The sequence below is a fragment of the Oncorhynchus mykiss genome, chromosome 17 (assembly GCF_013265735.2).
Source record: "Oncorhynchus mykiss isolate Arlee chromosome 17, USDA_OmykA_1.1, whole genome shotgun sequence".
Classification (NCBI taxonomy): domain Eukaryota; kingdom Metazoa; phylum Chordata; class Actinopteri; order Salmoniformes; family Salmonidae; genus Oncorhynchus; species Oncorhynchus mykiss.
The window spans coordinates 2242702-2256905 of NC_048581.1; the positions used below are offsets into that span (position 1 = coordinate 2242702).

Below are 14204 nucleotides of genomic sequence, written 5' to 3' on the forward strand. Positions count from 1 at the left end.
TGGCAAACGTTGTTTAGAATCAATCCTCAAGGTGTTTTTCACATATCTATTCAATGATAAATCATTCGTGGCAGTTTGGTTTCTCCTCTGAACCAAATGGAAAAATGCACGCAGCTGGAGATTACGCAATAATTTCGACGGAGGACACCAAGCGGGCACATGGTAAATGTAGTCTCTTATGGTCAATCTTCCAATGATATGCCTACAAATGCGTCACAATGCTGCAGACACCTTGGGGAAACGACAGAATGTGTAGGCTCATTCCTGGCGCAATCACAGCCATATAAGGAGACATTGGAACACAGCGCATTCAAAATCTGGGGCACTTCCTGTATGAAATTTCATCTTGGTTTTGCCTGTAGCATTAGTTCTGTGGCAGTCACAGACAATATCTTTGCAGTTTTGGAAACATCAGTGTTTTCTTTCCAAAGCTGTCAATTATATGCATAGTCGAGCATCTTTTCGGGACAAAATATCTTGTTTAAAACGGGAACGTTTTTTTATCCAAAAATTAAAAGAGCGCCCCCTATATCGAAGAAGTTAAGGAAGTGTGTAGGTCGCATTCTGTATCATACAGCTATGAAAGTTATATATTTAGAACTTCCTGCTCGATTGGAATCCAGCGACGTCTGTGTCCTAGAACTGTTTCGTTTTTTGTGTTCTGACTTGTAAAACAGGATGAATAAATTAAGTAGTGTAAACATATCAGTAATTACCAGGAAGCTCTACATTTGTTTTAAAATCATACTAAGATTGTTAAAACTGGCCTCGGGTTATTGAGAGATCTGATTCGGATTTACTCTCGTAGCACTGTTGTTTTATCATGTGGAGGTTTCATCTGGGTCTTTATTTTTTTTAAACATTGTCTTTGGCAGGAGAAAGACCAGACTCAGAGGAACCAGAGCCAGGGACGTCCAAACCAGCAAGAAGACACCAGTGTTCCCAGTGTGGAAAGTGTTTTAATGATTTGGGGAAGCTGGAACGACACGAGAGAATACACAGAGGGGAGAAGCCTTACCACTGCTACCAGTGTGGAAAGGGTTGTAACGATTTGGGGAAGCTGAAACTACATGAGAGAATACACACAGGGGAGAAGCCCTACCACTGTTCCCAGTGTGGAAAGAGTTTTAGCCAGGCAGGTAACATGAAAATACACGAGAGAATACACACAGGGGAGAAACCTTACCGCTGCTCTCAGTGTGGCAAGTGTTTTATCCTGTTAGGGGCCCTGAAGCAACATGAGATAATACACACTGGGGAGAAGCCTTACCACTGCTCCAAGTGTGGGAAGAGTTTTAATCGGTTACACGCCCTCAAATATCATGAGCGTATACACACAGGGCAGAAACCTTACCACTGCTCCCAGTGTGGAAAGACTTTTAACCATTTAGGGGAATTCAAAAATCATGAGAGAATACACACAGGAGAGAGACCTTACCATTGCTCTCAGTGTGGCAAGTGTTTTAACCTAATAAGGTCCCTGAAACATCACGAGAGAATACACACGGGGGAGAAGCCTTACCACTGCTCCCAGTGTGGGAAAAGTTTTAACCAGTTAGGGAGCCTGAAAAGACACGAGAGAATACACACAGGGGAGAAGCCTTACCACTGCTCCCAGTGTGGAAAGTGCTTCAACCAGTCAGGGGATCTGAAAAAACATGAGAGAAAACACACAGGGGTGTTGCCAGTGTGAAAAAAGTTTTAAACATAAAAGTTTCTTTGGAAAAAAATGATAGAATACACACAGAGTAGAAGTTTTACAAATGCTCAGACTGTGGGAAGACATATTTCTCATCACAGTCACGTGAGAATCCACACAGGACAGAATAATTACTTCTCCCAGTGTGAATATTGATATTTAACATCACATTGACTTAATTATTCTGGTGTGTAAATTTATATTTTACATCACATTGACTTAAAATTCATCAGAGAACATACATAGTGCTCCAATTGTCTTATATTGTTGACTGAGAATGTGTTTACCTGTTTATACCATATGAAATTGAATTGTACAAAGTATACTTAAACATATAGTTGTATGTTTTTATTGGAAAATATGAATTGAATATGGAGTCTGTCAGTTTGAATATAGAGTAGATCAGATTCCATGTGTTTAAATGGTCCTTTTTTAAACTCTGACTGTGTGTGTTTATCTGGGTGTGTCATTCCTCCAGCACTACAGATAATCAAGTGCTATTTGGATGTGATGCATTAGTTCCATTGTTGACATTTTCATTGTGGCCCACTGATGATTTAATGACAATGTTCACAGTGTCTGTAATGGAACATGTTACTCAGATATGTGGACACATACAATTATGTGACTAACCTTGTGAAACTGTCCTATTATAATCTTCTGTTCTTGGGAGTATCATTCTGTGTTGCAAACCAGCTGCACCTGTGTCCTTGTATGAATGAAGTCCCTCCCAGGAACAGGAAACTATAAAGATATGTGCTCATCACCCAATGCTTCAGGAATTCAGACTGTCTATACTGCAGTGTGTAACTCTGTTATTCTCTCTGATCTCAGAAATAAAGAATCTTGGTTTGACTTGGACTCCAGCAGATCCTTATTTTATAATATCCACCTCAACTCTTCCACGGATTGCTGTTTCATCATTGTCTCAATGAAGAGTTCTTTGTTTTACTTTCCTGGGGTCATTTACAAGCCTCCCACTGGTTGAATTAACTTTGTTTCCACGTCATTTTCAACAAAATAAATCCATGATGTTTGATTAATGTGGAAAACTGATTGGATTTGTAAAAAGCCATGAACATCAGGTATTTTTTATCTTTCACCCAACTGGCAACCTGAATCCAATAACGTGACATTTTGTGTTGATTTCATGTTGAATTCACTTTAGTTGAGGACTCAAAGAAATGTAAATAGAAACTAGATGTTGGACTGACGTCTGAGCCCAGTGGGCTGGTTTGAATACGGGGCAGGTGTTGGATCAATATCCACCTTCGTTGTTAAGTTTCTGTGCAATTTGCGACAGATTTCCATGTGAATATTCTAGAACCTGCATAAAACATACACATTTTCAAAACAACGTTTGCTGTTAAATTCTCATGTACCGAATGAAAAATGCAAGTTAAATTGGTTTCCATCGCATTTTCAACTCTACTGATGGTTTTAAAAACTGTTGCGTGAAATAGAAAACGTGTTCTTGTCCCGTGCACTGTAGTCAGCAGCTCTAAGATGTGATGGTTATTATATAAATATTTGCACATAAAGGAGTTCCCACCTCCATTTCTCACTTACACATGTTTACTGACACATGAAGACCCCACCATGTCATACGAACTAACACATTATCTGCCTGCATTTATAAAATTGTTCAGGCATATCCTGTTTCCGTCAGCCCGGTCATTAGTTTGGAAATGGTTGGATCAATATCCACCTTCATGATATGGATGAAGCCTGATTTAGAATGTCTGAGTAGTTCTATCTGATGTCATAATTCACCCATCTGATAATCAAGTGATATTTAGAATGTCTGAGTAGTTCTAGCTGATGTCATAATTCACCCATCTGATAATCAAGTGATATTTAGAATGTCTGAGTAGTTCTATCTGATGTCATAATTCACCCATCTGATAATCAAGTGATATTTAGAATGTCTGAGGAGTTCTATATGATGTCATAATACACTCATCTGATAATCAAGTGATATTTACATGTGATGCATTTGCTCCATTGTTTCCATTTGACGTCAGGAAGAGAATGGGCTGATGGCTGGTGGTGCTACTCTACAGGTAAGGCTGTCCAATATGAATGTTCAATACACACAATAGGTTGGTCGGTAGCCAGTTAGCTAGCTGCTACGTCTTTTTCCACACAGTAGCTAGCTATCAACAAAGTAAAAATCCCCTCCAGGCCGTGTGGTAGCAGCAGTGTACAACAACCACTGTTTACCGGAGCTTCCTGATTAGAAAAAAATGAGGCTGTATTTTGCTTGATTAACCAAATGTTATGTGTGTAAAGTCATACCTTATAAAAAACTCACAACAGATGTGATGGAGACAGGTTTTCAGAAGACTGAGGTCGGTTTTCCTTTAACTTTTTACCTGGGCTTTGCTCCTTTCATATCTATTTTGATCCTGACAAACTCCCCAGTCCCTGCCGGTGACAAGCATACCCATAACATGATGCTGCCATGTCAGAGTCACATAATATAACACAATGTCAGAGTCACATAACATAATACAATGCCAGAGTCACATAACATAATACCATGTCAGAGTCAGAGTCACATAACACAATGTCAGAGTCACATAACATAACACAATGTCAGAGTCACATAACATAATACAATGCCAGAGTCACATAACACAATGTCAGAGTCACATAACATAATACAATGTCAGAGTCAGAGTCACATAACACAATGTCAGAGTCACATAACACAATGTCAGAGTCACATAACACAATGTCAGAGTCACATAACATAATACAATGTCAGAGTCAGAGTCACATAACACAATGTCAGAGTCACATAACACAATGTCAGAGTCACATAACACAATGTCAGAGTCAGAGTCACATAACATAACACAATGTCAGAGTCACATAACATAATACCATGTCAGAGTCACATAACATAATACAATGTCAGAGTCACATAACACAATGTCAGAGTCACATAACACAATGTCAGAGTCACACAACACAATGTCAGAGTCAGAGTCACATAACACAATGTCAGAGTCACATAACACAATGTCAGAGTCACATAACACAATGTCAGAGTCAGAGTCACATAACATAATACAATGTCAGAGTCAGAGTCACATAACACAATGTCAGAGTCACATAATATAACACAATGTCAGAGTCACATAACATAATACAATGCCAGAGTCACATAACACAATGTCAGAGTCACATAACATAATACAATGTCAGAGTCAGAGTCACATAACACAATGTCAGAGTCACATAACACAATGTCAGAGTCACATAACACAATGTCAGAGTCACATAACATAATACAATGTCAGAGTCAGAGTCACATAACACAATGTCAGAGTCACATAACACAATGTCAGAGTCACATAACACAATGTCAGAGTCAGAGTCACATAACATAACACAATGTCAGAGTCACATAACATAATACCATGTCAGAGTCACATAACATAATACAATGTCAGAGTCACATAACACAATGTCAGAGTCACATAACACAATGTCAGAGTCACACAACACAATGTCAGAGTCACATAACACAATGTCAGAGTCACATAACACAATGTCAGAGTCACATAACACAATGTCAGAGTCAGAGTCACATAACATAATACAATGTCAGAGTCAGAGTCACATAACACAATGTCAGAGTCACATAATATAACACAATGTCAGAGTCACATAACATAATACAATGCCAGAGTCACATAACACAATGTCAGAGTCACATAATATAATACAATGTCAGAGTCACATAACACAATGTCAGAGTCACATAACACAATGTCAGAGTCAGAGTCACATAACATAACACAATGTCAGAGTCACATAACATAATACCATGTCAGAGTCACATAACATAATACAATGTCAGAGTCAGAGTCACATAACACAATGTCAGAGTCACATAACATAATACAATGCCAGAGTCACATAACACAATGTCAGAGTCACATAACATAATACAATGTCAGAGTCAGAGTCACATAACACAATGTCAGAGTCACATAACACAATGTCAGAGTCACATAACACAATGTCAGAGTCACATAACATAATACAATGTCAGAGTCAGAGTCACATAACACAATGTCAGAGTCACATAACACAATGTCAGAGTCACATAACACAATGTCAGAGTCAGAGTCACATAACATAACACAATGTCAGAGTCACATAACATAATACCATGTCAGAGTCACATAACATAATACAATGTCAGAGTCACATAACACAATGTCAGAGTCACATAACACAATGTCAGAGTCACACAACACAATGTCAGAGTCAGAGTCACATAACACAATGTCAGAGTCACATAACACAATGTCAGAGTCAGAGTCACATAACATAATACAATGTCAGAGTCAGAGTCACATAACACAATGTCAGAGTCACATAATATAACACAATGTCAGAGTCACATAACATAATACAATGCCAGAGTCACATAACACAATGTCAGAGTCACATAATATAATACAATGTCAGAGTCACATAACACAATGTCAGAGTCACATAACACAATGTCAGAGTCAGAGTCACATAACATAACACAATGTCAGAGTCACATAACATAATACCATGTCAGAGTCACATAACATAATACAATGTCAGAGTCACATAACACAATGTCAGAGTCACATAACACAATGTCAGAGTCAGAGTCACATAACATAATACAAAACATTTACATAATACATTTCAGTCTTCTGCGGTGTATTTGAAGTGTCATATTGGGATGCAAACTCAAATATGAACACATTTAAACTATATCTGACATGCTACTGGTGTCTTCTTTGTTAAGCCCATAATCACTTCACCCCCCCCCCCCCCCCCCCCCCCCACACAAAAAGATCCTACTACAGAAAGCTGCACAATATGTTAAGTAAAGTCATTTATGCCTCGTCAATCTGTCACCTAATCCTGCCTAACGGGCAGGTCAGCCCTGGAGGAAAGTATTGGCTGTAAGAAGGAAGAGAAAACATAACATCTGTTTTTTTTTTTTAAATGACTTCTTATGACATTGTTGGCCAGAATAAACATTGTAATTAATATTTTTCCAAACTGCGTTACCCACTCCAGTCAGCAGATGGCGATATGAGTTTTTCAAATGATGCTTCTTGCATGACGTACAATCTAGTGGACGGAACTGGAGGCTTCTTCAACAGCGACAAAATGCTAACAGCGACAAAATGCTGCTGATTCAAACAACGTGGTGGTTTGCAAGCGAACGTTAAACCGAAACATTGAAGCGTTTAAGACACATCTTGTGTATATTATTCTTAGTGTTTTAAACCCAATTCTGTTTACATATCTACTCGTTCATTGAAACGTAAATTGCTTGTTAAATTAGCTAATGTGGTAAATTGATACTGCACTAGGCTAATCGCCCGAAACATGAGCTCACTAATCTCGACGGAGAAAGAAACTCTGATGAAAGGAGAGGAAGAAGCTTTCAGGATGAAAAGGGAGGAAGAGGAGGCTATCGCATTGAAAGAAGAAGAGGATGATATTACAGTGAAAGAGGAATATGGAAAAGAGGTTGTCAGAGTGGAAGAGGAGGAGGTAGAAGCTTTCAGAATCAAAAAGGAGGAAGGTGCCATAACATTGAAAGAAGAGGAAGAACCTTTTGGAGTGAAAGAGGAAGAGGCGGCTATCTCAATTAAAGAGGAGGAGGAAGACATTTTGGGAGTGAAAAGGGATGAGGCTGAAGATTCGATTAAGACCAGTGAGTACTGACTTTAAAACGGCACCAAATATGCATTTCTTGAACTAATGTGGGGTTTGAAAGAGGCATTCTACTGAAGTTCTACACTTTAATATGTTGTTCAGTACTCAATACATTGTTAAAGGTGCTATCCGTCATTGGTACATATATTTAGACATTTATATTAGATGTATTGAAATATCCACGTAGTCCACATTAAAGTGCACTTCATAAAACAGGCTTTTCAGAATTCAACATCGGTGCATAATTTATACTTAACTTGTCAAAGGGACGCAAAAGCCACCCATTTCGTGGAACGACCCTTTTACATTTGCAACACAAACAATATTTTAGGAAATCATGATGAAAGCTGCCTTTATAGGCACTTTTTTTTAATACATATTCATGCCTCTTGTAAGACTGTGATTGCAGTAGATGGTCATAAGTTCATCATCTGTTTGATGTTCTCGTTCATACAGGAGAGAGACATGACTTTCGTGGATCCTCTGGGGAGCCTCAACAACATCCTGATGCTGACGAAGCAGAGAAGAGTCTCTCCAGATCAGAACACCAGATGGTACAGCTTGGTCTGGTCTAGCATACAGCTTGGTCTGGTCTAGCATACAGCTTGCTCTATCTGAGTCTGGGTTTCTGTAAGGCACTTTATGACAACAGTGACATCAGCATCCATAATGATATGTGTCTGTGTCCCCTCTTTATGGTTACCAGGACAACGCTAGCCCTTCCTCTCTCCCGGAGTCCCCGTGTCGTGCCTCTCCCGGTATTGGCTTACTGTTGGGTAGGAAGAGGTTGTCTGTGCTGCTGGTGGACTGCAGGAAAACAACGGGGCTGAGTGGAACTGTGAGAGGAGGAGAAGAGAAGAAAGGATCAGATTTGACTCATCAAAGTAAGTAGTTTAGTATGAACAAATACAACAGATCTGCCCACTGGTACCTGTTAGTTGACATGAAGATAGACTGGTGGATATGGATGTTATGAATATCATAACACTGAAAAATAATTCTGCCAATGAAAAGAGAGAAACCAATAGACCATATAAAACCTTGATGAAAGTTAGCTTCAGAGAAAAAATGTCAAGATGATCTATTTAACTAATACTGGAGGAAAGCTGTCATCAGGCTGCCCACTCAAGAGAAAGCTTCAAACTGTAACCAGTGCCTGCAACCTGGTTCAGGTTATCAGTCAACCTACCAGGGTAGTGAGAAACAGTAGAGGAATGAAATCATCAACATGGTTTGATCATATCTTTACTAATGCTGCAGAAATGGGTTTTAAAGCAGTATCCAGATCCACCAGATGTAGTGATCACAATATAGGAGCCATGTCTAGGAAAACCACAGTTCCAAAGCCTGGGCCTAATATTGTGTATAAGAGGTCATACATTTTTTTGTAGGGATTCCTATGTTGTTGATGTAAATAATATTTGTTGGTCCGTGGTGTGTAATGATGAGCAACCAGACACTGCCCTTGACACATTTGAAACTGCTTATCCCAGTTACTAATAAGCAGCACCCATTAAGAAAATGACTGTAAAAACTGTTAAATCCACGTGGATTGATGAGTAATTAAAAAATGGTATGATGAAGAGGGAGGCAAAAGAGATGGCATATAGGTCTGGCTGTATAACTGATTGGCAAACGTATTGCAAATTGAGACATCATTTGACTAAACTGAATAAAAAGAAGAAAGTACACAATGAAACAAAGATAAATGACATGAAGAATGATAGTAAAATGTAAAATGTCTGTAAAAAGATGTGGAGCATCTTCAATGAAATTTTGGGCAAAAAATCTACAATGACAAGTCACTGGTGTCTGACAACACGGATGGAAAATTGAGGATAATTGCGGCCGATATTGCCAACGACATGCCAACGACATTTGAGTAAAGCCAGTGTGTCTGTATGCGGATGACTCAACACTGTACACGTCAGCTACCACGGAAACTGAAATGACAGCAACACTTAACAAAGAGCTGCAGTGAGTTTCAGAATGGGTGTCAAGGAATAAGTTAGTCCTAAATATTTCAGATGACCTTAAATTACATGGCCTACTATGCATTATGGAGTCTTAAAGGAGGCCTGTACCATCTAATGATGAACATTATGGAGTCTTAAAGGAGGACTGTAGCATCTAATGATGAAACATTATGGAGTCTTAAAGGAGGACTGTAGCATCTAATGATGAAACATTATGGAGTCTTAAAGGAGGACTGTAGCATCTAATGATGAAACATTATGGAGTCTTAAAGGAGGACTGTAGCATCTAATGATGAAGCATTATGGAGTCTTAAAGGAGGCCTGTAGCATCTAATGATGAAACATTATGGAGTCTTAAAGGAGGCCTGTAGCATCTAATGATGAAACATTATGGAGTCTTAAAGGAGGACTGTAGCATCTAATGATGAAGCATTATGGAGTCTTAAAGGAGGACTGTAGCATCTAATGATGAAACATTATGGAGTCTTAAAGGAGGACTGTAACATCTAATGATGAAACATTATGGAGTCTTAAAGGAGGACTGTAGCATCTAATGATGAAGCATTATGGAGTCTTAAAGGAGGACTGTAGCATCTAATGATGAAACATTATGGAGTCTTAAAGGAGGACTGTAGCATCTAATGATGAAACATTATGGAGTCTTAAAGGAGGACTGTAGCATCTAATGATGAAACATTATGGAGTCTTAAAATAGGACTGTAGCATCTAATGATGAAACATTATGGAGTCTTAAAGGAGGACTGTAGCATCTAATGATGAAACATTATGGAGTCTTAACATTCTGCTGAAAGGGCAGAGCGCGAAATACAAATATATTTTTTAGAGAAATGTAACTTTCATACATTCACAAGTGCAATACATTATAATATAATTAAAGCTTAACTTGTTGTTAATCTCCCCATCGTGTCTGATGAGGAGAAATGTTCACTAACAGGAATGTAAACAAATTTGTGCACAATATTTTTGAGAAATAAGCTTCTTTGCTTATGGAAAAATTCTGGGGTCTTTTATTTCAGTTCATGGGACCAACACTTCACATGTTGTTTTATATTTTTTAGCAACATCTACCCCAAAATTATTTTTACTTTGCACAAAATATTATGACATTTGTGAACGTCTAAATAAAAGAAATTGTCGCAGCGGGCGTTGTCGTGGAAATTCATGTATACTGAGAGAGACTGTAATTTCTTCAAACAATCATTTTTATTTAAAATTGATTAATTATTGCAATAATTAAGCTGTTGACCCCACACTCTTCAGTGTGTTGCTGAGAGCTTAACATTGAATGAAAAACAGAGCTCTTATAAATGCTTAGTCAGGGCTGGTTCCACCCTTCCCATACTGATCGGGGGTTATCACAAGCCGTCCTGGGTTCATGCTGTGGTCAATTACACCTGGTGTTGTTTTAACCCACCAACCCGGCTGTAGGTTTTTATCAATAAGTCATGAATCAATTGTCAGCTCAAGCTCCACAGGCCCAACTCAGTCCCATAGACACAGATGAGAGAGTACCCATCAAAGCTATTCGATGGCTAAACAGTATTAATACAATCTTGTAATTTTTCTCAGTGTCCACCCTATCGACAACGGGGAAATGTTACTGATGTGCTTTGTCTTTCTCCAATGTAACAAAAATATGAAAATGGACATTCCTGCAGTCAGCATGCCAATTGCGCGCTCCCTCATCTGTTGCATTGTTGTGACAAAACTGCACATTTTAGAGTGGCCTTTTATTTTCCCTGGCACAAGGTGCACCTGTGTAATAATCAAGCTGTTCAATCAGCTTCTTGATATGCCACATCTGTCAGGTGGATGGATTATCTTGGCAGACAATAAATGTAAACAAGCAGGGATGTAAAAAATTCTGCAATCTTTTTTTCCAGCTCATTAAACATCCAACACTTTACATGTTGCGTTTATAATTTGTTTATTGCAGTTACTATCAGTTTTAGGAACGTCTTTCCAAATATTTCACCTAATGTTTTACTTTACACAATATGACATCAGTGATAGTCAAAATGTTGAAAATCTGTGAACATCTAAATAACCCTTTCAACAACGGGGAGATTTTACTGATGTGCTTTGTGTTTTAGACGTAAAAACAAGTTTTGGACTTCCACTTAAAATGACTTATTTACTTATTTTATGTTTAAGGAAGTGTGTACAGTCGTGGCCAAAAGTTTTGAGAATGACACAAATGTTAATTTTCACCAAATCTGCCTCCTCAGTTTGTATGATGGCAAATTGCATATACTCCAGAATGTTATGAAGAGTGTTCAGATGAATTGCAATTAATTGCAACGTCCCTCTTTTCCATGCAAATGAACTGAATCTCCCCCAAAACTGGAAGCTTCAAAAGGAGGTGGTGCCTGGAATCATTGTTCTTCATATGTCACCCACGGTTACCTGCAAGGAAACACGTGCCGTCATCATTGCTTTGCACAAAAAGGGCTTCACAGGCAAGGATATAGCTGCCAGTAAGATTGCACCTAAATCAACCATTTATCGGATCATCAAGAATTTCAAGGAGAGCGGTTCAATTGTTGTGAAGAAGGCTTCAGGGCACCCAATAAAGTCCAGCAAGTGCCAGGACCTTCTCCTAAAGTTGATTCAGCTGCGGGATCGGGGCACCAACAGTACAGAGCTTGCTCAGGAATGGCAGCAGGCAGGTGTGAGTGCATCTGCACGCACAGTGAAGCGAAGACTTTTGGTGTCAAGAAGGACAGCAAAGAAGCCACTTCTCTCCAGGAAAAACATCAGGGACAGACTGATATTCTGCAAAAGTTACATGGATTGGACTGCTGAGGACTGGGGTAAAGTAATTTTCTTTGATGAATCCCCTTTCCGATTGTTTGGGGCATCCGGAAAAAAGCTTGTCCGGAGAAGACAAGGTGAGCGCAACCATCAGTCCAGTAAAGCATCCTGAGACCATTCATGTGTGGGGTTGCTTCTCAGCCAAGGGTGTGGGCTCACTCACAATGTTGCCTAAGAACACAGCCATGAATGAAGAATGGTACCAACACATCCTCCGAGAGCAACTTCTCCCAACCATCCAGGAACAGTTCGGTGACGAACAATGCCTTTTCCAGCATGATGGAGCACCTTGCCATAACTAAGTGGCTCGGGTAACAAAACATCAATATTTTGGGTCCATGGCCAGGAAACTACACAGACCATAATCCCATTGAGAACTTGTGGTCAATCATCAAGAGGCGGGTGGACAAACAAAAACCCACAAATTCTGACAAAATCCAAGCATTGATTATGCAAGAATGGGCTGCCTTCAGTCAGGATGTGGCCCAGAAGTTAATTGACAGCATGCCAGGGCGGATTGCAGAGGTCTTAAAAAAATTGACACTGCATCAACTTCATGTCATTGTAAATAAAAACCTTTGACACTTATGAAATGCTTGTAATTATACTTCAGCATTCCATAGTAACATCTGACAAAAATATCTAAAGACACTGAAGCAGCAAACTTTGTGGAAAGTAATATTTTTCATTCTCAAAACTTTTGGCCACGACTGTAGGTCGCATTCTGTATCATACAGCTATGAAAGTTTTATATTTAGAACTACCTGCTCGATTGGAATCCAGTGACGTCTGTGTCTTGAGTGTCCTAGAACTGTTTAGTTTTTTGTATTCTGACGAAAACAGAATGAATAAATAAGTAGTGTAAACATTGTCAGTAATTACCAGGAAACTCTACAACAATTGTTTTAAAATCACACTAAGATTGTTAAAACTGGACTTAGCTTATTGAGGGATCTGATTAGGATTTACCCTCGTAGCAAGGCCGTTTTATCATGTGGAGGTTTCATTCGGGTCTCTTTTAAAAAAAAAACACTGTCTTTGGCAGGAGAAACACCAGACTCAGAGGAACCAGAGCCAGGGATGTCCAAACCAGCAAGAAGACACCAGTGTTCCCACTGTGGAAAGGGTTGTAACCACTTAAGTGAGCTTAAACGACATGAGAGAATACACACAGGGGAGAAGCCTTACCACTGCTCCAAGTGTGGAAAGAGTTTTAGCCATAAAGGAAACCTGAACCAACATGAGCGACTTCACACAGAGGAGAAGCCTTATCACTGCTCCGAGTGTGGAAAGGGTTTTAACGATTTGGGGAAGCTGAAACGACACGAGAGAATGCACACAGGGGAGAATCCTTACCACTGCTCTCATTGTGGAAAGGGTTTTAACGATTTGGGGAAGCTGAAACGACAGGAGAGAATACACACAGGGGAGAAGCCTTACCACTGCTCCCAGTGTGGAAAGTGTTTCAACCAGTCAGGGGCGCTGAAACGGCATGAGAGAATGCACACAGGGGAGAATCCTTACCACTGCTCCCATTGTGGAAAGGGTTTTAACAATTTGGGGAAGCTGAAACGACATGAGAGAATACGCACAGGGGAGAATCCTTACCACTGCTCCCATTGTGGAAAGGGTTTTAACGATTTAGGGAAGCTGAAACGGCATGATAGAATTCACACAGGGGAGAAGCCTTACCACTGCTCGCAATGTGGAAAGATGTTTAACCAGAAAGGACACCTGAAAGCTCATGAGAACATTCACACAGGAGAGAAGCCTTACCAATGCTCCCAGTGTGGAAAGTGTTTCAACTGGGCAGGGGATCTGAAAAAACACAAAAGAATACACACAGGGGAGACGCCTTACCACTGCTCCCAGTGTGGAAAGGGTTTTAACGATTTGAGGAACCTGAAACAGCATGAGAACATTCACACAGGGGAGAAGCCTTACCAATGCTCCTAAGTTTATGT

General features: G+C 39.5%; 1 protein-coding gene across 1 annotated transcript in view; it reads left to right on the forward strand.

Annotated features, from left to right (window-relative positions):
* Positions 1–14204, forward strand: part of LOC110514702 (zinc finger protein 184-like) — a 72906-nt gene that overhangs the window by 37751 nt on the left and 20951 nt on the right. Inside the window, exons 4-5 of the mRNA XM_036948271.1 lie at positions 876–1687; positions 7241–7427. Of these exons, the coding sequence (XP_036804166.1) occupies positions 876–1687; positions 7241–7427 (999 nt within the window). The remainder of the gene's footprint in view (positions 1–875; positions 1688–7240; positions 7428–14204) is intronic.